The sequence below is a fragment of the Leptopilina heterotoma genome, unplaced genomic scaffold (assembly GCF_015476425.1).
Source record: "Leptopilina heterotoma isolate Lh14 unplaced genomic scaffold, ASM1547642v1 Lhet_278, whole genome shotgun sequence".
NCBI classification, from domain to species: domain Eukaryota; kingdom Metazoa; phylum Arthropoda; class Insecta; order Hymenoptera; family Figitidae; genus Leptopilina; species Leptopilina heterotoma.
In genome coordinates this window covers 2,449,328-2,475,183 of record NW_025110986.1, presented here as the reverse complement: position 1 = coordinate 2,475,183, position 25,856 = coordinate 2,449,328, and the positions used below count along the sequence as shown (strand labels likewise).

Below are 25,856 nucleotides of genomic sequence, written 5' to 3'. Positions count from 1 at the left end.
TACCGGTGGAAATTTCTTGGAAGTTGTCAAAGTAAGTTTCCTGGAAGTTACCAGGAAGTTTCCAAAAACTATTAATATTTTTGTTAATGAAATTCATTGTTAAAAAAGCTTTAAAAAATATGAAATATTCATATTTTGCATTATTATAGAATAAAAAAATGAGTTTAATAAGAAAAAAGGATTTTCATAACTACACAGGGTGGCCACATGTCAGTAAAGTCAGTAAAGTCAGGGAAATGTCAGGAAAAATTTTTTTGTCAGGGCAATTGAAGAAGAAGGGAGGAGTTCTGCCTGAACCTTCATAGGGCACAGACGTGTTTGTAAATAAGCTCCGCTCGCGTTGTGAGAAGTTGGACTGTGTGAATTTTCTGATTTGGTTTTTAAAATTCTCTTGGTGGAAAATTCGATAACGAGTGGTGCATCGAGTAATGTGCGTTTAGTTTCTGGTGTGTGATGTGTTATCCACATGCTAAATGTGAGATTTTATGTTTAATTACTCTCATTTAAAACTCCATATATCTACAGAAATGTCGGAATTAGACGTGAATAATACGATAAGAGACGATATCAACACTCTAACTGCTTGTATTTAAAGGAATTAACGAGATCGAATGAGGAGCTTAAAAAAGAAGTTCAGGCCTCCTGCTCTACACTGCAAAAACTGGTATCTCACTCGTGTCTTAAAATGAGTTGCTTTAAGTGTTTAAACCATTGAGATACAAAATCTGTTTTATATTGAGACATTTAATTTCATCTCGTGTCTCATTTTAAGACATTAAAGGTAATTCAATGCGTATAAGACACGTAAAACGTCTTCTTAGTGTGAGACGGATACTCGAAACACATTTCGTGTCTCAAAATGCATTGCTAAATGTGTAAGACACTTTGAAACGTCTTAAAATGAGACACATATCTGTTTCAAATATGTGGACTAAGACATCTTATGTGTTTCAAATATGGGACAAAACGTCTCAAAATGAGACACTTGTTTTTGCAGTGTAGATCCAAATCGACGGAAGAAAGCATCCTAGTAATATCGAAAAAGACAGACACTTTGGCTGAAAGAATCGATGGCGTGGATCGTAAGGACAGATTGAACAATATCTTATTGTTTAACCTTGAAGATAATGAGGTAAACAACGTGGATCTGTACTCAACGGTTTCTATTCTCTTCGTTAAGCTGGAAATTAAAATTCCAGATATGGCTATAGCAGATGTCTACAGACTAGGCAAAAACATCGGCAGTAGACCAGTCATTGTTAAATTTATAGCTCCTAGATGGGTTAAGCTGGTATTTGCGAAAGTTTCGGAATTTCGCAATCTCAATATTGGCATTGCTTATGACAGATCTAAACAAGAGAGAGAAAATAGAAAAAAACTTCTCGTACGGGCGGAGATAATGAAAAAGAATGGTGTGAATGTCCAGATTGTTAAAAACAAATTATCGGTGGAAAGTAAATTCCTGGATGAGGATGAGGTGACCTTCTTTATTGACAACTTACCTAAAGTTACTAATGTTCAACTACACCTGAAAGATAAGGAAGGGGCAACCCCGGGAACCACACCGGGTGGTAAAAAGAGGGGGCGTAAAGGGAAGGAGTTTCCCCCCTCCAAACGTCTTGAAACCTATTTCAATACCATGGCTTCTACATCTACTTCTGCGACACACGATACACGTTCTCAAGACTCTGCTGAGGCATAGCAATTAAATAATGATTTCACACAGTTAGACAAGAAGGTCTTAATGAATTTCCCAACTCAAGCAACGGTTTCCATGCGACATGTGAACTTTTCGAGAAAAATTATATTTTGGAATATGCACGGTTTTGGGAATGTGGAGGACATTAAGTATTGTTATGATTCTAAGGATGTATTAAGTCTATACGAAACTTGGACAGACTCGGAAGCTTGGATTCGTGCAACATTCTCGTCGGATTCGGTAATTTACATGACACCGGCAGTGAGAGGAGAAAGAAGGGAAGGGCAAGTGGGGGACTGGTGGTTGTGGTGAATAGATCATTGTTTACCTCACAGCTGATCATGAAGGTACCGGAATATATCATATTAAAGGTACACGACGGCTCAACTTCTTTCATTCTGGGAGTGGTTTACATCTCACCAAGGACAGATATTAATAATTTTTTAATTGATTTTAATGAGAAACTTAATTTTTTAACCGAGTCCTAACCTAACATCCCTATTATTATTGGGGGTGATGTCGCGAGCTTAAATGATTTGGATGCTCATCTGTTTTTAAATAATAATGTTTTTTTAGCAACAAGATCCTCTAAAGATTTGGTGGGCAATTATAAGGGAAAACAATTAACACAATGTATGGAAAATAATGCGTTTCTCTTGTGTAATGGTCGGGCTATAAATGATTATCCAGCGGAGTATACTTATATAGGTTCTTTGGGTGCCAGCGTTATAGACCTGGTTTGGAGCTCCTTGCATTCCTTGCCATGCATTCGGGATTTTAAGGTCATGAAAATACCGACCAGATCTGACCACTTACCGGTAGCTATCTTTTTAAATTTTCAAGGGATGTTACAAGATCATTTAACCCGATTTACTCATTCAGAATTGAAGTTGAAATTTGACCATGAAAGAGTGGGGGAATTTGCTAACACAATGTGGTGGAGACCGGAGGTGGGGGGATCTGGTGGGGATACAGTCGAAAATATGAGTGATACGCTTACAACTGTAATCTACGAGGTTGCGTAAGAGTTGGGGATGTGTGTGCGTGTGACTCATGACTCGGGTATAGTATTAAAAAATAAACCATGGTATGATGGGGAGTGCCTGGAGGCTAAACGTATTTTTAGGGAATCTTACCAAGCTTATAAAGAGTCGAACCTGGAATCTGATAGGCTAATCTACGCTAATAAAAGGCAAGAATATACAAAAATACTGTCGAGGAAGAAAAGTTTATATGTGGGCCAGCTCTCCGAACAAATTGCGTTGGCGCGTAATTCAGCAGATTTTTGGGGAATAATTAACAAAAAAAGATTTGTACCGTCTGCAAAAAATTGCATCAGTTTGGAGGACTGGTACACATATTTACGTGAATGTTTTCCAGTTATTGTACCTAATTTATTCTCTGCTTCGCAAACCACTCATCCTACTCTTGATGGCTATATCACCTACGACGAAATTTGTAAGAGTTTGGTCAGATGCAAGGCCTCAAAGTCACCGGGTTCGGATAATATCGGTTATGCATTTTACAAAAGCTTGCCTGAAAATTGGATAGTTTTTTTGGAGGTTTTTTTTAATAAGATTCTAGATTCGGAGTGTGTACCGGAATCTTGGGGAAATTTAACTTTGTGTATGCTTCACAAGAAAGGTGACCTTGAGACAACTGACAATTTTCGCCCCATCTCTCTGATTAATTGTTCGGCAAAAATTTTTACCCAGGTTATGGCCAACCGCTTCTTGGAGTGGGAAAAAGAATTTAATGTAATCTCGGAATTCCAGTCGGGGTTCAGAAAAGGGCGTGGATGTGTGGATAACTTATTTGTATTGTTGTCTGCAATTCAAATACATTTGAGCAACCCTAGAAGAGTAGTCTACGCACTATTTGTAGATTTTAAAAGTGCCTTCTCGTCGGTTTCGCATAATATTCTGTGGCGCAAGTTACACGAGGCAGGGATAAGTGCAAAATTTATAAATGTAATTAAGGATTTCTATAGCAAGGCGGTAGCTTGTGTCAGAACTAGGGAAGGATCTACGGATTACACTGGGTTACAAAAAAATGGTCATGTCGTGTTTATTTAAAATTTACTGTGTTTATTGAAAGTTTAGGTGTCACAGAATAAGAATATACCAGAAAAACTTTTTTTCATTCGGTCATTCCCTTAAAAAACGAGTTTAAAGTCTCAAAAAACCGTATTTTTAGCACTTTTTGAGGCAGCGTAACAAGAAAATGCAACATGATAAAAATCTCTACAAAAGCTTAAATAAAAGCTTAAACCTTCAACTTTAAGGCTCAGAACTGAAAAGTACTTAAAGAAGCACTGAAAACCTGCAGTCACTATCTGAAATTATCAAAAAAGCTGGGTTAGGTAGCACTTGGTAAAAATCGATTTCCCTAACCGGATTCGGTTGCAAATTGTTATTTTAGGTTTTTTGAGGTTTCTAATGACGAATTGGAACTTAGATTTAAAAAATTTCAAAGTGGCGGACTCAATTTTTTAAAATTATCAACGCAAATTTTGAAAAATTGAGTGAATTCATTATTTTCAGTCCGCCATTTTGAAATTTTTTAAATCTAAGTTCCAATTCGTCATTAGAAACCTCAAAAAACTTCAAGTAACAAGTTGCAACCGAATCCGCTTAAGGAAATCGATTTTTACCAATTGCTTCCTGTTCTAGCTTTTTTGACAATTTCAGGTAGCGACTGCTTGATTAAGGAGGTTTTTATTGATTATTTAAGTACTTTTCAGTTCTGAGCCTCAAAGTTGAAGGTTTAAGCTTTTATTTAAGCTCTTGTAGAGATTTTTATCATGTTGCGTTTTCTTGTTACGCTGCCTCAAAAAGTGCTAAAAATACGGTTTTTGACACTTTAAACTCGTTTTTTTAAGGGAATGACCGAATGAAAAAATGTTTTACTGGTATATTCTTATTCAGTGACACCTAAACTTTCAATAATCACAGGAAACTTTAAATAAACACGATATGACCATTTTTTTGTAACCCAGTGTTATATTAGGGTTTCTCAGGGCGTGTTACAAGGGGAAGTCCTCAGCCCCCATTTATTTTCGATTTTTATTAATGATCTGGAGAAATTTTTGCGAGAAAAGGGGTGCAGAGGCCTTTCGATTAATAGTTTAATGGAGATCATAGTGCTGGCATACGCGGATGACCTCGTATTGTTGTCGGATACCCCGGTTGAATTGGGAAGGAAACTAAAGGCACTTCATGATTACTGTAAGCTAAACTGTTTGGAAGTTAATGTCCAAAAGACCAAAATTGTCATTTTCAGAAATGGAAATAATTCGTCCACAAAAAATTTCTCGGCATTTAAATTTGGCATGGATAAAATAGAAGTTGTAAATCAATATACATACTTAGGGGTTATTTTTGACAATTTGTGTACATTTAATAATGCGTCGAGTAAATTTGTAAGCTCTGCGAATGTTTCAGTGGGCACAGTTTTGAACTTAGTAAACAACTTTAGAGCGTATTCATGGCCGACGTATGCAAGACTCTTTGAAAGCCTTGTAGCTAGTATGCTTCTTTATGAGGTCCGGATATGGGGGTTGAATTCAATTAATGATATTGAGAAGGTACAGTTGGGATTTTTTAAGAAGTTATTACATCTTCCCTCATGCACCCCTAATTACGCGGTCCGCCTGGAGACAGGTAGGCTTCCACTGTCATGCAAAATTCTTGACAGAGCTCTGTCTTGGATCTCTAAAATTTCCGGGATCGAGAGTGCAAGATTTCCGAGGCAGTGTATGTCAAGATTAATGGCGATGGCTCGCGCGGAAGGTGGGGGTGGGAGACATATATATACCCCCACAGCACCGAAACTTTCCTAAAAATTTATTGAATATTTACTTGTAATATTCGGCATATTTAACTGAAATGTTTAGTGAAAATTGTTCTTTACACAACTTTCAATAAACATTGCAATTACATATTCCGAACATTTCAAGTAAATATTTAATAAATTTTTAGGAATGTTACGGTGCTGTGGGGGTATATATATATATATATATATAATGAAACATCATTAATTATTATTAATTTAATATATTAAATATAATATTGCAACTAAAATAAATAATATTTAAGGTAAGTATTGAAATACGATTTATTCTTATAATAAATGCATAATAAACAAATATATAAATGTCACTTTATTTTAATCACAAACACACATATACACTGTGACGTATAATTTTAAACTATTTTAATTTAGTATAAAAGTTCTACTTACGCCAAGCAAAATCTGACGCTTTCAACAATACTTAAATGTGAAATTTAATTAAATAAACTTCGCCGTCAGGCGCCAATTAATTTTTAAAAGCTAAATTAATAAACTTTAATTTGACTCGACCAACAATTACAACTCGACCCTCTGAGCTTCTCTCTCACTCAAAGGAGATTCTGCTCGAACAATTGGCAAGCAGAAAATGCCAACGACGAGACACGACTGGCTTAGTACCGGCAAACGACTTACCCACGACGCTCACTCCTTGGACTTCTGACCTCGTTCACCTTCTTCACGGCCCTTCGACTTATGTCCCTCTTTGAATTCTGGCGACTTAAATCCGGGTTAGAAAAGGGAATCACAAATTAAATAATACACAAGTTGTATTTTTCAATCACTGAATTTTAATTATAAACTCTTTGAGCTCCACGCTCCACTTCACAAAAGGTTCTCACAATAAATTTCTACGAAAGAAAACGATTTATTAAAAGTTTTCTGGCGGTACACGATCAGTGGCACGACAGAACAAAAACCGTTATGGCGGCTAATATATGGAACACCTGTAGCGTCCAATTTCTCTCCACATGGCCCGTCTTCTTCTTCTCGTTCTCAAATTTCAATACTGGCCCTGCCACCTGTCACTTTCTCTTCCTACTAACTAGCCGCGCGATCCACTTTCACGACTTTCACTGGGTCGTCCGGCAGCATCAAGTTTCCCTCATTACCATAATTTTGAACTCTACGGTTCAATGACTTCTGACAGGTGGCACCACAATTTAGGTTTTCGGGATTTTAAGAGAGTGACTATTTACATCGTCACAATCCCCTCCCCATGACCGGTACTATTTTATATAGGACCGTCATTTCATGACAAAATTGGCCTTTCTATTGACTCTCCTTTCTCCGGCATTTCACTTCTCTACTGGCTCTCCTACTCTCTTATCTGACCCTCCTCTTTCTCCTCTCTCTGACATTCTCTATTGGCTCTCCTACTTTCTCTACTGGCCCTCCTATTTCTCCTCTCTCTGACCTTCTCTACTGGCTCTCCTACTCTCTCTACTGGCCCTCCTTTTTCTTCTCTCCTCACTTGCGGAATCCTCTTTCCAGTTTCTTCTTCCTCTCGTTAATGAGTTGACGAATCGCCAGATCCAAGGTTTCAACTGGGAGACCTTTTAGTGCTTTCGTCAGGATCAATATGCTTTGTGCTAAGTTATCCAGATCTTCCTCTTCCTCCTCTTTCTCATCTACTACTGGCTGATCTTGGTTACTTTGCTTGTCTTCTGGATCGGGTTCTTGACTCGGGGAATTTGTAGTCAAAAGGATTTCCTCAATGGCTTCTTTCTCCTGTTCCTCTTTCCTCGGCTCCTTCGCTATGTTCGCTTCCTCTTCGTACGGCCTTCCCATGTAGCGCGCGTACGCCTTGGCACACCTGGGGCATTTCTCCACACTGGTGAAACTTCGGCCACAGTTCCAACAATATTCGTGACGTGTTGGATCACGACAATGTTCGGCATTATGCCCTACTCGCTAACAGTTGAAACAACTATAGGGCGGTGGATCTAATGCTTTGTCCGTGGGAATTAGTGTCAATCCCCCGAAGACTATTCCTCGGGCCTTTGGTTTAGAACAGGTTCCTCTAGTCTTCGTTCTCTATTCTCTGGTCTCTGGCTCTCATTCATGTCCCTGACTTGCGATCCTTGTTTCTCCTTCGGCCTGGCTCCTAACATCCGTTCCGGTTCGGTCGGTGGTCCTGGTTGAGGGCTGTTCAACTTCCTCATTTGCGGTACGGGTGTTTGGCTCTCTATGTCGTTGGCTGTCCATTGTTTTTCACTTCTTTCTCTGAGCGCCTTCCTTTGCTTGGCTCTGGCTCTCTCTAAGGCTACCGTTGTCATCGGCTCCTTTGAGTTCAAAAACATTTCCAACTCGTACTCGGCCAGTCTGCTCTCGTACGCCTCGAGGCTCTCAGTCGGGCCCTGGTCAGCTGGCCATCGATGTGGTAATACCACCTCCGCTCCATCCGGTCTAATTGTCGTCTTCTTCTCTTTCTTTCCTCTCTCCTCTAACATGCTTAATTCCGCCCAGTCCTCTGGTTTCGTGACTAACCCTGCCTGTTCTCCAGTTGCCCTCTCCGTTTCCTCTGGCCGTCGTACTTCCTCCGCCGTTTGGTGAGCATCTCTTCTTCTTCTCACGTCCGCTCTTCTGGCCACTATCGGTTCCGCCGATACTGGTTCCGTAATCGGGAAGGATAGGAGAGACGGCCTAATCATTTGGACGTTTCCCTGGTGGAATTCTGGCGCTGGGCGGTGACCGCTTCGACTTCTTCCCTGACGTGTAATTCGTGGTGGGGATGGGGATGCTTCCCAATCAGGTCCAACGAATTCGGACGAAGCCCTGTGACGGCTCGGTGACCGTCGGCTACGGTTGTTCCTCTGTCCGGGCATATCCTTTCTCTTCCTCGACTTCTCTCTCTGGCCTTGGCTCCCCGCTCGCTCTAAAACAATTTCTTTATTCACAATAGGAACATGACAATTTACGAATTTGGGACAGGTAAGTATGGTTTCAGGTCGGTAATGTGGACTTTAGGGACTCGCCGGCTTTGTTCATCTCGTAGGATAAATACAGTTGGCGACCGGACCTCGACGATCTCAAATGGACCCTCGTATTTCGGTGCTAGTTTTGTCGCGAACTTTTGTGCCCCACTGGACAACTTATGGCTTTTTCGCAATACCAAATCGCCTACTTTAAAAGTCACTGCTCTCCTACCTTTGTCATAATACTTTGTTTGTCTCGTTCGTTCTTTGTCAATGTGTCTGGCCACCATGTCTCTTAACGCGTCTAATCTTTTAATTCTATCTACCCACTATTCTGGCCCTATTCTGACTACTTTTCTCGTTCCCTCGACTTCTCTTCGTAGGCTCTTTACTGGCTTGGGGTGTCTTCCGTAATTCAGGAACGCAGGAGACGTTTTGGCGCCGCCTGTGTCGCCGTGTTCACCGCATGACGGAACTCATGCACATGAAGATCCCAATTCCTATGATCAGCACCAATGAAGGTGGAGATCATCGTTTTAAGAGTCCTGTTGCTTCGTTCGACTGGGTTGGCTTGTGGATGGTAAGGAGGGGTCGTAATGTGCTTGACTCCATATTCCTCAAGTGTGGACTTGAGAAATTTGTTGTCAAACTCCTTACCGTTGTCGGTCAATAAGTACTCTGGCGTTTCCCATCTGAATAGGACCAACTCCTCGAATGCTCTGGCTACCGACTTCCCATCAGCTGACCTCAGTGGCTTCACCTCTATCCACCTCGAGAACAAGTCCTGGAACACCACCAGGTACTTACAATGGCTCTTACTTGGTGGAAACTCCATCGTATCTGCTGCTACTACGGCCCACGGCCTCTCAACAATTCTTTGGCTCATTAGTCCGACTGGTCCGGCTTGAGACACCTTATGTAATTGGCACTGGAGACAATGTGTTACGTAATTGTGTACATCATTCCATATGCCTGGCCAATAGTACTCTCGTGCTATTCTGTCGTAGGTCTTCTCAATACCCAGATGTCCGGCTGAAGTTTAGGCGTGTCCGTCTTCCATCACTCTTGCTCTATACTCTTCTGGCACTACTAACTTCCAGCCGTCCTCATCTCCGTTTATCGGCAGTAACAGTGGGTCACTTCTGTGACGATATAGGTTCTCGTTCTCAACGATCCACCCCGGGAACCTCTGAGGATGCTGGCTCACCAACTCTTGGCGTTTGAGGTACCACTGATCCTCAATGGATTCAAACGCGGCTACTGACTCTTCTTTGTCTTCTTGAAGCCTGGACAATGCATCAGGGACATGATGTTGTGCACCTCGTCTGTGAACTATGTCGAAGTCCAATTGCTGCATTTCCCAGGCCCACCTGGCTAACCGGCCTGTAAGATCTTTTAAGTTCCTGAGCCATTTTAGGGCACTGTGATCTGTGATCACATGAAACTTGTACCCTTCAATATACGGCCTGAACTTCTTGATCGACCACAATAATGACAGACACTCCTTTTCTGTCACACTGTAGTTTCTCTCTGGCTCCGTCAAGACTCGGCTGATGTAAACTATTGGGTGCTCTCCGTCTTCGAACTCTTGTGTCAGTACGGCTCCAATGGCATAGTTGCAGACTGGCGCAGATGTCAGCTGAGTTGTCTCACGTTCTTCGGCTCTGGATAGTTTCTCACCGGCTCTGTCTTATTCGGATCTGGCCTCAAACCTTCTTTGTCCAATAAGTAACCCAAATAAGTCACTTCGGAACACCCGAACTCGCACTTATCTGGATTCACTATCAACTTCGCCTTATTCAATTTCTTGAGAACGAACTCTAACCACTTAGCATGTTCTTCAAAAATGCCTGTGACTACTATGATGTCGTCCAGATACCCGAAGACATGCGGCTCTACTTTCGGCCCCAACAATGCGTCGATTAGGCGTTGGAACGTCATCGGCGCGTTCATGAGCCCAAACGGCATTCGGCGGAACTGCCACAGTCCTGACCCAGGTATGGCAAAAGCGGTATATTTCTTACTCTCTTCGGCCATTGGTATTTGGTGATATGCCAGCTTGAGATCTACCTTCGACAGATATCTGGCTTTTCGGAGCTTATCCAAAATATAATCGATGGATGGCAGTGGATACCCATCTTTGATCGTAACTTTGTTGACGTCTCTGTAGTCGTTACACTGTCGAAAATCGTTCTCTCCTCTTCTCGTTATTACTGGCGCACTCCTCCAACGGCTGGCCGATGGCTCGATGATAACTAGTTTGTACAATTTGGCAGCGTTGCCTTGGGCCCAAGTTAACATGGCTGGAGACATCCGTCTGATTCCATGTTGTACTGGCGTTTCGTCCGTAACACGTATATGATGTTCCGTCAAGTCTGTCATTCCGTGTTCTTCCGACTCTGGCAATACCCATTTGTCTACTATGGCTTGGATTATGCTCTTCTGCTCATCGTCAAGCGCAGAAATACCGGCACATTCGGCGAATATTAATTGTTCGTCCTCTTCTCTCTCTTTTGGTCCAAACTCATGCCATTCTCCTCGAAAAACTCTCCACAGTCCTTCTTTAAGCTTCACTTCCATGTCCCAGGCCTTGCAGAAGTCGATGCCCAAGATGATATCCTGTGTCAAAGTCTTCATGACTTTTACTGCGAATTTTTGAGCAAATCCATCGACTACAATGTTAAGGTCCAGAAGTCCGGCTGTTTCGGTGATACCTCCTGTTGCACTCCTCACAACTGTACCACACGGCTGAATTCCGCTTTTGAAAGGCTCTGCGACTCTGGTGGTAATTATTGAAATCATAGCACCAGGATCAAAAAATTGCCCCGTAATGATGGTTGCCGATAGACATGTCGAAGAAGTATCTGTTCTCCGTCCTAGATCCATCGATGTCCTCCTCATTACTTAAGGGCATGTCCAAGTTGTGAAATGTAAACAAACCAAAAGGTAAACAAACCAAACACAAAAATCGCAATTTTGTAACAGACATTTCTCCCACAAAAATGAATATTTTTTCACTTTCTCTACAAAAATGGAAAATTAGAGTTTCAAAGTGTCCAAAAAAATCATTTTTGGCTATAAGCAATAAAAAGCAATTAGTAAAATAACTAATTAAAATTACCTGTAAAATAGCATTATTGACGCGTCGCGAAAAATAAACTGTTTGAGTATATCAACCGCACGGATGATGAAGAAGTCTCATGTCAGCGATTGGACCTTCAACATGTGGAAGGGGAAATTTTTCCCTTTCCTCCTTGAAATTACAAGAGAAAGGGTAAAAGCTTCTTCATCGTCCGTGCGGTTGATATAGTCAAACACTTTAATTTTTCGCGACGGGAACTCTGCTGCTCGCTGCGCGTGCGCAGGCCGTACCAAGGTCGCAATGATATCACCATGCGAAAATGCACATTTTGTTTTCGACTGTAACTTTGTTGTTTTCTCATGTTTTCAGCTATGCTAGGTATAGTTACCAAATTCAATACTTTAGTTTACCATTTCCATAAAGAAATTGTGAATTTATATTTATTTATGCAAATGAGATGGTCGAAAAAATGCTTCACTATTCGGTCTATAATGAAGCATTTTTTCGACCATCTCATTTGCATAAATAAACATAAATTCACATTTTCTTCATGGAAATGGTAAACTAAAGTATTGAATTTGGTAACTATACCTAGCATAGCTAAAAAAATGAGAAAATAACTAAGTTTAATTTAAAACAAAATGTGCACTTCTGCAAGGTGTTGTCAATGCATTCTTAGTATGGTCTGCGCACGCGCAGAGAGCAACAGAGTTCCCGTCGCGAAAAATTTAAGTGTTTGACTATATCAACCGCACGGACGATGAAGAAGTTTTTACCCTTTCTCTTGTAATTTCAAGGAGGAAAGGGAAAAATTTCCCCTTCCACATGTTGAAGGTCCAATCGCTGACATGAGACTTCTTCATCATCCGTGCGGTTGATATACTCAAACAGTTTATTTTTCGCGACGCGTCAATAATGCTATTTTACAGGTAATTTTAATTAGTTATTTTACTAATTGCTTTTTATTGCTTATAGCCAAAAATGATTTTTTTGGACACTTTGAAACTCTAATTTTCCATTTTTGTAGAGAAAGTGAAAAAATATTCATTTTTGTGGGAGAAATGTCTGTTACAAAATTGCGATTTTTGTGTTTGGTTTGTTTACCTTTTGGTTTGTTTACATTTCACAACTTGGACATGCCTTAAGTTCGGGTCAGCTGTGACTTTCACAGCCTCTCCCCTCCCCTGGACTATAGGTACCGGGATCACTTCCGTACCTTTTGTCCCACACTCTTCGGCCATTTTCTCTACTACGTTTCGGTAGAGTGAGCTCTTTTCACTCGACCTCTCTTGACTATAATCTGGTATAAATTTGTACACATTGTTCTCAGTTAGGTCGTCTTTACCTATGACTGGCTCCAAACTTTTCTTAACTTCTTCTCCTCTCTCTAATTCTAATTCTCGTTCCGTTTTTACCCAACTACAATTTGGCGCGAATCTGTCTCTATACTCGCTGTTTATCTCTACTCTACATGGCTTAAAAATCTCGGCTCTCTTTTCTACTACCCTCGGCTCACACGATTCGGCTCTACACCCCTCGACAGTATTAGTTACTGTCCTGTTGGGTTTGAGGGGGGTACAGGACTGCTCTATGCCCCCCACAAGCCGTTTCCCAAGGCGGCTCTGACCTTCACACAATTTGGGCAATTTAGAAAATTGCATCCTGGCCTCTTACATACCAAACATGCTTCTGTTTGGGCTGGCTTCAGAGGGCATTGATTTGCATAATGCCCCTGTTGTGGCAAGAAAAGCAGGTTCTCTGAGGACAATCTGTGGGTCGATGTCCTGTAGTCTGGCAATGAAAACATGCCCCAACGAATTCTTTAGGAGTATTTTAAGTTTGTGTACCATTTTGCTCCGGCTTGGGTCCTTTAGGACCATTTGGCTTGGGGTAATTTGGTTTTATTCCAGGCGTAAACATCCCTGGGTAAACCATTGGGTAGGCAAATTGCATTGGCATTTGCACTGCATGTGGTGGTGCAGTATTGGCAACTTGGCCCTGGGCCGTTGCTGGCTTCTGGCTTGGTGTCGCTGGACTAATGGCCTCGACGCTCTTTTCTTCTGGCTTACTCTTTTCTTTCTTACTCTTCTTACTCTTCTTCTTCTTTTTCTTCGGCTTTTCTGTCTTTGTAGAGTGATCGCTCTCACTCGATTCTGACTCCTTCTCTAGTGCTGCTACCTTTTCACTCTTGACGTTCTTCTGGCCACTCTTCTTCTCCTTCATGGCTGCTGCTGGGAAACGCATCTTCTCTTTGGGTAGTGGTGGGGCGTATCTTTCGTTTAAGTCTTTGGCCATCTCGTAATCTCTCAAAATTTTCTCCATCTGGCTCAAGGATTCAAAATGGAGTCGCTCCAGTTGACGACGGTAGGCTGGTTGACACCAGCCTACCGTCGTCAACTGGACGGTTATAGGCCAGTTTGACCTGTTGTTTCTGGCTCAGTGGTCGTCTCATGTGACCCAAGATCAACCGAAAACTGGTTAAATATGGAGAAATTTTCTCCCCTTTCCTTTTAGGTCTCAATCCTTCAGTGTTTTTATCACTTTGGACCTCCGGCCGGGCCTAAGTTCTATAGTTTCCCCACTACTGCTCAATCTCTGACTTAGATCGCTCTCAACTTCGGACTCACTCGAAGAGTCATCTAAGAACGATCTTCGGCTCTCCCCCACTCTTTTTCCTGCTCTACGTTCCCTATCCACTTTTCTTATAATTTTCTCGTCCGATCGGTCATTGTTCTTACTCCTACAACTACATCTGCTACTTACACGGCCCTCTTCACTACCACTATACTCGATCTGTCTCTCTACTTTGTCTCTTTTACCCCTACTTCGGCTTTCATTGTTTTCGGGATTCAAAGCTGGCTCTCCGTTCTTTGGCACTCTACGATGATTATTGCTAGTATCAACTGCGCTACTTCGGCTGGAATGGCTCCTCGGGGCTGGTGTGGGCCTCACTCTGTCATCATTTTGGTGATTGTGTGAGGTCTCGGCTACAAGGAAATTCCTTTGAGGGGATACGAATCTCGATTGCTGGTGGTGAATCAGATGGTGCCCCTCGGCAACCTCGGCCCTACACTGGCTTTGTTGTAGTTCCCACCCCCCTCCCGAATACTGGCGGTCCATTTTCTCAGCGTACTCCATTATCTTCTTTATTTTGTGTGACAAACCCAAACGCGCAACTGAATCACGGAGGCTCTGGACCACTGGGCCATCGTGGCCGACTGAATAGTATGGGGTGCTGTCATGACCGTGCTCGTTGTCATACTCAGCTGAGCATTCGATGTTGTGGGGGAAAACGTCGTCATGCTGGCGGTTGTCATGACTGGGATTGGGAGTGTAAAATTTGGGGTGGGTGCAACGCTTGTCGGACTGTGTCTACTGTACGATGTTCCAACTTTAGTTTTATTTCCCCCACTCCCTGGAGTTTTCCTGGCCCTAATACGTTCGATGACCTGACTTGCCCCACTATCTGATTCTTCGTCATCTGCCGATGACATCTGGCCACCCCGACGATAATTTACAAATGGGAATTTGTCGAACTCTGGCTCTGGAAAAGCTTCCATTAAGAAAATTTTGTCGGAACTTCCCAAATCATAGATGTCGCTAAATAGTACATCTCAATCGTCGATTTGAGCTAACCTCATTTCCGCTCGCAATAGTCTCTCCTTCAAAACTTGTGACGAACCACTGATACACAATTGGTGTCTCAATAAATTCGTCACTACCTGGCCAACTTGCATGATTTTAATTTTTTCCCATGCTCGGCTTACACATGGTACTCCAATTAATTCGCTCATGCGTCTCTTGTAATCCTGCATCTCGTCAATTGCCTTTGCCATTTAAAAAAAATTTGTAAAGAAAATTTTCTAAGTTTGAAAAATTTTAAATTTTCAGGGGGGTGCACAATTAGTATATACGGCACTGTGCTGTCTTGAAGCAAGGACGTGACTACTCAAGGAGGTCCCCCTTTTAAAATTCTTAAATTTCTGGCGGACTGGTGACTCGACACTCCCTCTGTCTCTTCTTCTCGTTCTCTCTCTCTGTGTAGCCGCTATTACTACTACTACTAGGCCACTCTTTCCTGGCGCGCGCAACTTTCTCTCGGCTATCGAAATTTTAAATATCCCGGCGCGTCGTTTCTCTCGACCGTCCGGCGCACTATTTACAGTCACGTGACTAATTCGAATTTTATTTCCGGGCTAACATGTGCTCGGCATAAAATTTTGGGGAAATTTTTGATTTTGCACAAGTTGTGGGGAATTTTACTCGGATTTTTCTCACAAAACTGGCTTTCGACAAACAAAAAAAAAATTTTTAATTGTTGAATTCAATTTTTATCACGGCAGGAAATTTTTACAGTCTCAAAGAAAATTAAATTTTCAAATAATTGGCAAAGGCACTCTACAATTTTATTTTACACAATTTTTGGTATTAATTTACTTATAATTTATCGATAAGTAAATTCTGGCATTGGCAAAATAAATCAATAAACAATCTGGCACTGGGAATTTTGAATTTTCTGTCAGCTGATAACATACAATTTTCTGGCACTGGCAAGCAACAAAATTTGAATCTTCTGGCTATTGACAAATTAAACTTTGGCTCTGCCTAAATTAAAGATTCAAATTTCTGGCACACTTGCACTAAAATCTGGCTCACAATTAAATTTCAGTCGTGTCTCGGTTCGAGCCTGGCCCCACGTTGGGCGCCAAATTTTGTGACGTATAATTTTAAAATATTTTAATTTAGTATAAAAGTTATGCTTACGCCAAGCAAAATCTGACGCTTTCAACAATACTTAAATGTGAAATTTAATTAAATAAACTTCGCCGTCAGGCGCCAATTAATTTTTAAAAGCTAAATTAATAAACTTTAATTTGACTCGACCAACAATTACAACTCGACCCTCTGAGCTTCTCTCTCACTCAAAGGAGATTCTGCTCGAACAATTGGCAAGCAGAAAATGCCAACGACGAGACACGACTGGCTTAGTACCGGCAAACGACTTACCCACGACGCTCACTCCTTGGACTTCTGACCTCGTTCACCTTCTTCACGGCCCTTCGACTTATGTCCCTCTTTGAATTCTGGCGACTTAAATCCGGGTTGGAAAAGGGAATCACAAATTAAATAATACACAAGTTGTATTTTTCAATCACTGAATTTTAATTATAAACTCTTTGAGCTTCACGCTACACTTCACAAAAGGTTCTCACAATAAATTTCTACGAAAGAAAACGATTTATTAAAAGTTTACTGGCGGTACACGATCAGTGGCACGACAGAACAAAAACCGTTATGGCGGCTAATATATGGAACACCTGTAGCGTCCAATTTCTCTCCACATGGCCCGTCTTCTTCTCGTTCTCAAATTTCAATACTGGCCCTGCCACCTGTCACTTTCTCTTCCTACTAACTAGCCGCGCGACCCACTTTCACGACTTTCACTGGGTCGTCCGGCAGCATCAAGTTTCCCTCATTACCATAATTTTGAACTCTACGGTTCAATGACTTCTAACAGGTGGCACCACAATTTAGGTTTTCGGGATTTTAAGAGAGTGACTATTTACATCGTCGCAACACATGGTACAATTATTTATTAAAAATTGTAATTTTTATTATTTTTATTATAAGAGAAAAAATACTTGTACGCACAATAAAAACACTTGTACATTTTTCAACAGCTAAATAAAAACCACAAATGACGCGAATCACATGTAAGTAAGCACTGTTGTAAAAAAGGTTGGGTCTATAGGGATGGGTAGTTGCACGTAACTTTAAATATTAGTAATAAATGTAATAATAATACTAACAGAAATAATAATAGTATATTTATGAATTAAATGTAATTAAAAAGTTTAATCACTATTTTAAAAACAAACAAATTTAGTATTAATATTTCAAGTTACGTGCAACTACCCATCCTAATAGACCCAACCTTTTTTACAACAGTGCTTACTTACATGTGATTCGCGTCATTTGGTTTTTATTTAGCTGTTGAAAAATGTACAAGTGTTTTTATTGTGCGTACAAGTATTTTTTCTCTTATAATAAAAATAATAAAAATTACAATTACAATTTGTATTAAATAATTGTACCATGTGTATATGTGTGTTTGTGATTAAAATGAAGTGACATTTATATATTTGTTTGTTATGCATTTATTATAAGAATAAATCGTATTTCAATACTTACCCTAAATAATATTTATTTTAGTTGCAATATTATATTTAATATATTAAATTAATAATAATTAATGATGTTTCATTATATATATATACCCCCACAGCACCGAAACTTTCCTCAAAAATTTATTAAATATTTACTTGCAATGTTCGGAATATGTAATTGCAATCCCGCGTCGAAAAGGAAGTGCGGGCAAAGTCCATCAAAGTACAGAATAGTATGGGCAAAGTACAGTAAAGTACGGCTAATGAGCGTTTCCCATACTTTGGAATGTGCATGGTTAACAACGATATTTAAAGTACGGGGACAGCTCGGCAAAGTACGGGATCAAGAAAATAGGTTTTTCGGGAATATTTTCGAATAGAGAACTACACCAAAGTATTTGAGGCTAGTTTTTTGGGAAATATTAAATCAGAAAATTCAAAATCTGAATCTTTAGAGTTCGGCAAAGTACGGGAAAGTACAGCAAAGTATGGGAGAGTAAAAAAATATTTTTTTTTTGAAATATTAAATTAGAAAATAAAATTCTGAATTTTTGGAGTTCGACAAAGTACAGAAAAGTACAGCAAAGTATGGGATATTTAAAAAATAGATTTTTTATATATATTAAATTAGAAAATTTTAAATCTGAATTTTTGGAGGTCGGCAAAGTACAGAAAAGTACAGCAAAGTATGGGATATTTAAAAAATAGATTTTTTTTGATATATTAAATTAGAAAATTTTAAATCTGAATTTTTGGAGTTCGGCAAAGTACGGGAAATTTAAAAATTAGTTTTTTTTGAAATATTAAATTAGAAAATAAAATTCTGAATTTTTGGAGTTCGGCAAAGTACAGAAAAGTACAGCAAAGTATGGGAAATTTAAAAATTAGTTTTTTTTGAAATAATAAATTAGAAAATAAAATTCTGAATTTTAGGAGTTCGGCAAAGTACGGGAAAGTACAGCAAAGTATGGGAGATTTAAAAAATTGATTTTTTTGAAATATTAAATATGAAAATTGAATTTCTGAATTTTTAGAGTTCGGCAAATTACGGGAAAATATAGCAAACTATGGGAGATTTAAAAAATAGATTTTTTTTGAAATATTAAATTAGAAAATAAAATTCTGAATTTTTAAAGTTCGGAAAATTACGGTAATGTACAGAAAAATTTCATTCCACACCCTTACCTCGCTGTACTTTGTAAAACATTGACCATACTGCACACACGGAAACTTAAATTTGATTTTAATTCTTTAACACACCATTTTATCAAGCAATAGGATTCTTCTACATTTTGACATATTCTTTACGAAAATCCAAAATTCCAAAATTTAATTTTATGAAGTTATATTTTACGAAAAACCATTTATTTACTAGCCCATAGTTTGCTGCACTTTTCCGTACTTTGCCGAACTCCGATATCCAGATTTTAAATTTTCTTATTCAAGATTCTCAAAAAACCCTTTTTTACTCTCCCATACTTTGCTGTACTTTTCCGTACTTTGCCGAACTCCAAAAATTCAGAATTTTATTTTCTAATTTAATATTTCAAAAAAAACTAATTTTTATATTTCCCATACTTTGCTATACTTTTCTGTACTTTGACGAACTCCAAAAATTCAGAATTTTATTTTCTAATTTAATATTTCAAAAAAAACTAATTTTTAAATTTCCCATACTTTGCTGTACTTTTCTGTACTTTGCCGAACTCCAAAAATTCAGAATTTTAATTTTTATATTTAATATTTCAAAAAAAACTTTTTTTTTACTCTCCCATACTTTGCTGTACTTTCCCGTACTTTGCCGAACTCTAAAGATTCAGATTTAGAATTTTCTGATTTAATATTTCCCAAAAAACTGGCCTCAAATACTTTGGTGTAGTTCTCTATTCGAAAATATTCCCGAAAAACCTATTTTCTTGATCCCGTACTTTGCCGAGCTGTCCCCGTACTTGAAATATCGTTGTTAACCATGCACATTCCAAAGTATGGGAAACGCTCATTAGCCGTACTTTACTGTACTTTGCCCATACTATTCTGTACTTTGATGGACTTTGCTGGACTTTGCCCGTACTTTCATTTCCACGCGGGATGTTTATTAAAAGTTGTGTAAAATACAATTTTCACTAAACATTTCAGTTAAATATGCCGAATATTACAAGTAAATATTCAATAAATTTTTAGGAAAGTTTCGGTGCTGTGGGGGTATATATATATATATATTTTTTAAAAAAATGGAACTCACATATGACCGTAAATACGACTCTAAATACGGGCTTAAAAACGGCTGTATTTGCTGTTTCAATTACACTACCCTTCTAAGGCCCGTATTTAGGGTCGTATTCACAATCATATTTACGCTCGTATTTACAGTCGTTCTTTTTCAGTAGGGATCTTATTAATAGAATGACGTTGTACTTAAAAAGATTATTTGACCAATGTCGCTTAATAAATAAACATGTAAGATATACTGTGATCTCAGGCGTCAGATTAGAAGTACCCAACATGGAACACTGTATGTGGTGTGAAGAGATAAGGGAGGATTTTTATCATTTTTTTGTAGTGTGTGAGTGTTACAATGTGATTAGGCTCGAATTTTTCCCGGAAGCGAATACAGCCTCTGATCAGTATGCGTTTTGGAGAAATTTGCTATCCACGCAAAATACCTTTGTGGCAAAAAAGTGTACTAAAATGTTTATCAAAATGTTAGAGAAGCGGAACAATATATGTAATTAGTTAAGTAAAGTATAGAGTGCGAAAAGAACATAAAAAAGAAAAAGTAAGGATAACAAAGCAAACCCCGAGCGTAACCAGTATTGTACAGTGATTTTATTTTAATTGTATTGTATATTGTTTTGTAAATTTATTGAATTGTGTCTTCTACTCTTTTATTTTGCTTAACTTGTAAGCGTAATGTATATTTGTAAGGAGAGGTAAAAACTCTGTATTAAGGTATGGGAAGTTAGATCCCAATAAAGATATTAAATTAAAATTAAAAAAGAAGAAGGGAAATGTCAGGAAAAAAATTTTTTTGTCACTAAAGTCAGGGAAATTTCTTTTGTCAGGGCAATTAAAGAAATTAAGACAGTTATGTAATACATTTTTTGCTCTAAACAAAAAAATTTTTGTCAGGGAAATTCGTTGTTATGTCAGTAAAATGTCAGGGAAATGTCAGGGAAATTGATAAAGTCAATCTTGCGGCCACCCTGCTACAGCACATAAGGGTCAGCGGACTCGAACCACAAGTCATACACGGAGAGAAGAGAATAGTGAAGGCGACTATCGGTTCAGTTGTGATAACTAAACAGTTTTGTTAATTTTCGACGGACAAATTTAACAGTCGCATCTACTAAACTATAGTAGGAACGACTGTCAGTTTAGTCAGGGATACTAAACAGGAACTAAACCGCCAGGGGCGCTACAATCGCTCTCCATGTGTTTCTGCTACTAAACGCGTTTTGTTGTTACGACTGTAACTCTTCTCTCCGTGTAGGCCTCCAAGTGTGCTGCTGGGATAGCGCTTTAATGTGCTCAACCAAATCGCCACATGACATTGAGAAGCTAATTTATATATTATATATTTCTTCCTCATATTGCAATAAAATATTAATTTTTGTGAATATAAAAAACTATACTTGAATTTCAAAGATTTAAAATTAAAATTATTGATAATTTCATTCAAAAAAATTAGATAATTTAAATATCGTAAAATTTAATTCAAATGAAATTTATTTGTGGGCATATATTAAATTAAATCCCTTTTTTAATAATTAAATAATTTAATAATTTCAATTTTGGAAGAATTACTGTTGTAATAATTAATTAGAATTAATTAAATTTTAGAAAATATATAATTGCATTTTTTTAAATAACTGTTCTTGTAGAAAATATTTAGCAAAATAAGTATTAAAACAACTTATAAAATATTAATAAATAATTTAATTTCATTATTGCAATTTTGATTATAGAAGGGTGATATCACTCTTAATAAATGTCCGGAGTTATGTGGCATTCTGATTATTTTTGTGGTGCCCATATTTAAAGTTTGTGAAATAAACCAAAAAAAATTTATTTCATAAACAAATCTAAGCTTTTGTAATTGAAAAAAAAATTTTTTGTACGGTTTATGACGGTTTCCGTTTCCGGTACCGTTGAGTTGTGCACGCGTTTGTAAAGGGTTAAGAGTTTTTGGCAAAATTTTGAGTATTTTATTGAATAACTTGAAAATTTCTTGGTGGTATATAAATTTTCTTTCGGAATATTAAATATTAAACAATCAAGTTCATTTTTCTCTTTAAACAATAGAATTTGAACTGGCCGCTTAAAAGTTAAGTAAAATTATTTAAATAACTTTTTTAATTAACAAAATTTTATATAAACATTATTAACATTCTTTTTTTCGTTTTTTCATCCTGAATTTTTGAAAAAAAAAATTTTTAGTTTTTATAAAGTTTTATGGGAGATATAACGATTTCAAAATTTTTTCAAAATTTTGCTATCTCAAAAAGTAGCGAATATTTTGACTTCATTTTTGGTGAAAATATTTCTTTTTTTATATAGATTACAATCCCTGAGTTTCATTAAAATCCATTTGCTTACTCCGAAACGCTGTCGAAGTGGCGTGGAATTGCTCATTAGAGAAGAAGGAAAAGGATAAGAAAATGGAGGTTATGTTAAAAAAGGGGGTAAAAATGTGTAGTGAGGTGAGTGAAAGTGTATATTATGAACAAAAGGTGAATGAGCTGGAAAGAAGAGTGGAATGGATGGAAAAGGATAAAAGAAAAAGAAATATAATGATTAGGGGTATGAATGCCCTGGCGGGTTGGGCTACCGTAAATCTACCCAAGTTATGGTAGATTTAAGGTAGGTTTTGGGTAGACTTAAAAAATTGCTATTATTCAATGAAATATTATAAAATAAATTATGTATTGAGAATAATAAAGTAACATTTGTAGATTAAATTTTTGAATTATATTATGTAAATTGAACAATTATAAATAAATTATATTGATATGCAAAAGTGACAAAGTAGTTTCCAGTGAATATAAAGGGTTTTAAATAGCATATTTAGTGAATAATGAAAAGAAAAATTAGGAAAACTTATTTAATTTAACAAAAGTAATCATTAAAGCATTTATTTATTACATATTTAGGGCAAATTAATGTTTACTTATTGAATAATTATAATGTTTAAAGTTGGAGATGTCAGTTCTACCGTGAGATGTATGCGTGTGTGTGTAAAGCGATGATAATATACTACTTGATATATCGCCGCGCATTTGTCACGACAGATGGCGGGGCTGACATTCGAACTCCTCTGTTTTATCCACATTCAAAACAAGAAATAGGAAAACCAACTTTCCAAGATGAATTTTATTTAAAGCAATTCTAAAAATTGTATATTGAAATTAACCTTTTTTTAATTTAATCAATTTCAATGACAATTATTAGTATATTTAATAGAATATAAAAAATAAAACAGCAGAAAATAAATAATTATACTAAGAAAGATAAAATATGCAATTTTTTCCCATTTTTCTAAAATTACTAGAAAATTTACTTTTTAGACCAATTACAATGAGATTCTAACTCCTCCTACTTTAAAAAGCAATTTTTTATTCGTTGGTTCAACATTACAAAAAGGGAGTGAATATTTAATTTTTTAAAAGTTACATTTAGTCTTAACCCATTAAGAAAAAAAGATGTCTGGCTAATAAAAATAAACTCCTCCTATTTTCAAAATGCAATTTTTGAATTGTTAGTTGAGTGAAATTTATATTTGAAAAATAAAACATATATAATACCAACCCCCAAAGAAAAAATGGATGATTTAGACCAATAAAAATAATAAACAAACTCCTCCCATTTTCAAAATCAATTTTTCTATTTGTTGGTTGAGTTAAACAAAATGGAGAAAAAATTAATATTTAAAAAATAAATCATATAATTTTAACCCCCAAAAGGAAAAATGGATGATTTAGACCAATTAAAATAAAATTTAAACTCCTCCTTCTTAAAGAAACTTTTTTTCTATTTGTTGGTTGAGTTAAACAAAATGGAGAAAAAAGTAATATTTAAAAAATATAAAATAAATTTCTGTTCTATTGAAGAACTCTCCTTCTTTAAGAAAGAGGAGTTTAAATTTTATTTTAATTGGTCTAAGACATCCATTTTTTTGGGGGGGTTGGAATTATGTTTTATTTCTTAAATATTAATTTCTTCTCCATTTTGTTTAGCTCAACCAATAAATAGAAAAAAAGGTTTCTTTAAGAAGGAGGAGTTTAAATTTTATTTTAATTGGTCTAAATCATCCATTTTTCCTTTTGGGGGTTGGAATTATATGATTTACTTTTTAAATATTTATTTTTCTCCATTTTGTTTAACTGAACCAATGAATAAAAAAATATAGGAGGAGTTTGATTGTTTTTATTGGCTAATAGCAGTCTATTTTTTCGTGAGGGGTTGGGACTAAATTTTATATTTTTTAAAGTTCAATATTTTCTCCATTTTGTTTTATTAAAGCAACAAATAGAAAAAAAGGTTTCTTTAAGAAGGAGGAGTTAAAATTCTATTTTAATTGGTCTAGAACATTTATTTTTTTGGGGGGTTGGAATAGTATGTTTTAAATTAAAATATTTAATTTTTTCTCCATTTTGTTTAGCTCAACCAACAAATAGAAAAAAAGCTTTGACTAATAAGGAGGAGTTTAAATTTTATTTTACTTGGTCTAGAACATTCATTTTTTCTTTTGGGGGTTGGAATTATATGTTTTATTTCTTAAATAATAAATTTTCTCCATTTTGTTTAACTGAACCAATGAATAAAAAAATATAGGAGGAGTTTGATTTTTTTATTGGCTAATAGCATTTTTTTCGTGAGGGGTTGAGACATATATTTTTTAAAGTTTAATATTTTCTCCATTTTGTTCTATTGAACCCACGAATAAAAAATAGTTTTTATTAAGAGGGAGGAGTTTAAATTTTAACTTAATGGGTCTTAAACATCCATTTTATCTTTTGGGGGTTGGGACTAAATTTTATATTTTTAGGGTTCCGTACCCGGTAGGAACCCTATTGGAACGGTTACAAAAATGACCATGTACCCCCCCCCCCCTAGAACTCACAGTTTTACACCTAGAGAGCTAAAAATTGGTACACGTATGTATTTTCACGCGTAGATTACAGGAAAAATATAGCGAACGTTATTGGGATTGATCTTCATAGAGTTTTCGTCGAAAAACATCAAATTTTGTCCATTTTTCGCAAAAAAAGGCATGTACCCCCCCCCTGGCGCCCACAGTTTTTTATCTGAAGAGCTGAAAATTGGCATACTTATTCGTTTTTACACATAGATTACAGGAAAAATATAGCGGAAGTGATTAGAATTGATCTTCATGATGTTTTCATCGAAAAACTAAAATCTCTTTTTGAAAGCTCGAAAATTCTTTAACCGTTGCTGGTTCTCTCAATTCTTAATCTAGTGGACTGTCGCTATACATTTTTATTTATTTTTTCGTGTAGATTTCAAAAAACATACAGAAAAAATTATTGGAATTCATCTTCATATTTTTTTTTGCGAAAAACTAAAAAAAATTTTCGTTTTAAAAAAAAAAGTGTGTACCCCCCCCCCTTGGTTTTCACAATTCTTTGCCTATTGGACTGCAGTTTTGCTTATTTTATGTATTTTCGTCAGTAGATTTCAGGAAAAATATAGCGAACCTGATTGGATTTGATCTTCATATTTTTTTCATCGAAAAACTTAAAGTTTTTAAAAATTTCGTCAAAAAAGCGTTTATTTCACCCTAGCACTCACAGTTTTTTACCTAAAGAGCTGAAAATTGGTACACTTTTGTATTTTCACGTGTAGATTACAGGTAAAATATAGTGGAAATGATTAGAATTGATCTTCATTGCGTTTTGAGCGAAAACCTAAATTTTTTTTTCAATTTTTGATAATAATTATACCTATGCTAGTTCTCTCAATTCTTAGTCTAGTGGACTGGCGTTATACATTTTTATTTATTTTTTCGTGTAGATTTCAACAAACATACAGAGAAAATTATTGGAGTTCATCTTCATATTTTTTTTTTCGAAAAACTAAAATTTTTTTTCGTTTTAGAAAAAAAAGTGTGTACTCCCCCTTTG

At 37.0% G+C, this 25,856-nt stretch overlaps 2 protein-coding genes across 4 annotated transcripts in view; both read right to left on the bottom strand.

The window, feature by feature from the left end:
* The window catches only part of LOC122504061 (tensin-3-like), a 566,797-nt gene that overhangs the window by 17,710 nt on the left and 523,231 nt on the right, over window positions 1–25,856 (bottom strand). The window lies entirely within an intron of this gene.
* LOC122504063 lies at window positions 7,537–17,264 on the bottom strand. Its single transcript, XM_043614947.1, has 2 exons — window positions 16,556–17,264; window positions 7,537–8,426 (listed from the first exon to the last, which is right to left on the bottom strand). The coding sequence occupies exon 2, from the start codon at window positions 8,374–8,376 to the stop codon at window positions 7,537–7,539; it is 840 nt and encodes a 279-aa protein (XP_043470882.1). The 5' UTR covers window positions 8,377–8,426; window positions 16,556–17,264.

Excerpts from the sequence above, each read along its gene's own strand:
- LOC122504063 (XM_043614947.1), bottom strand. The coding sequence starts at position 8,376 with ATGCCCGGACAGAGGAACAACCGTAGCCGACGGTCACCGAGCCGTCAC.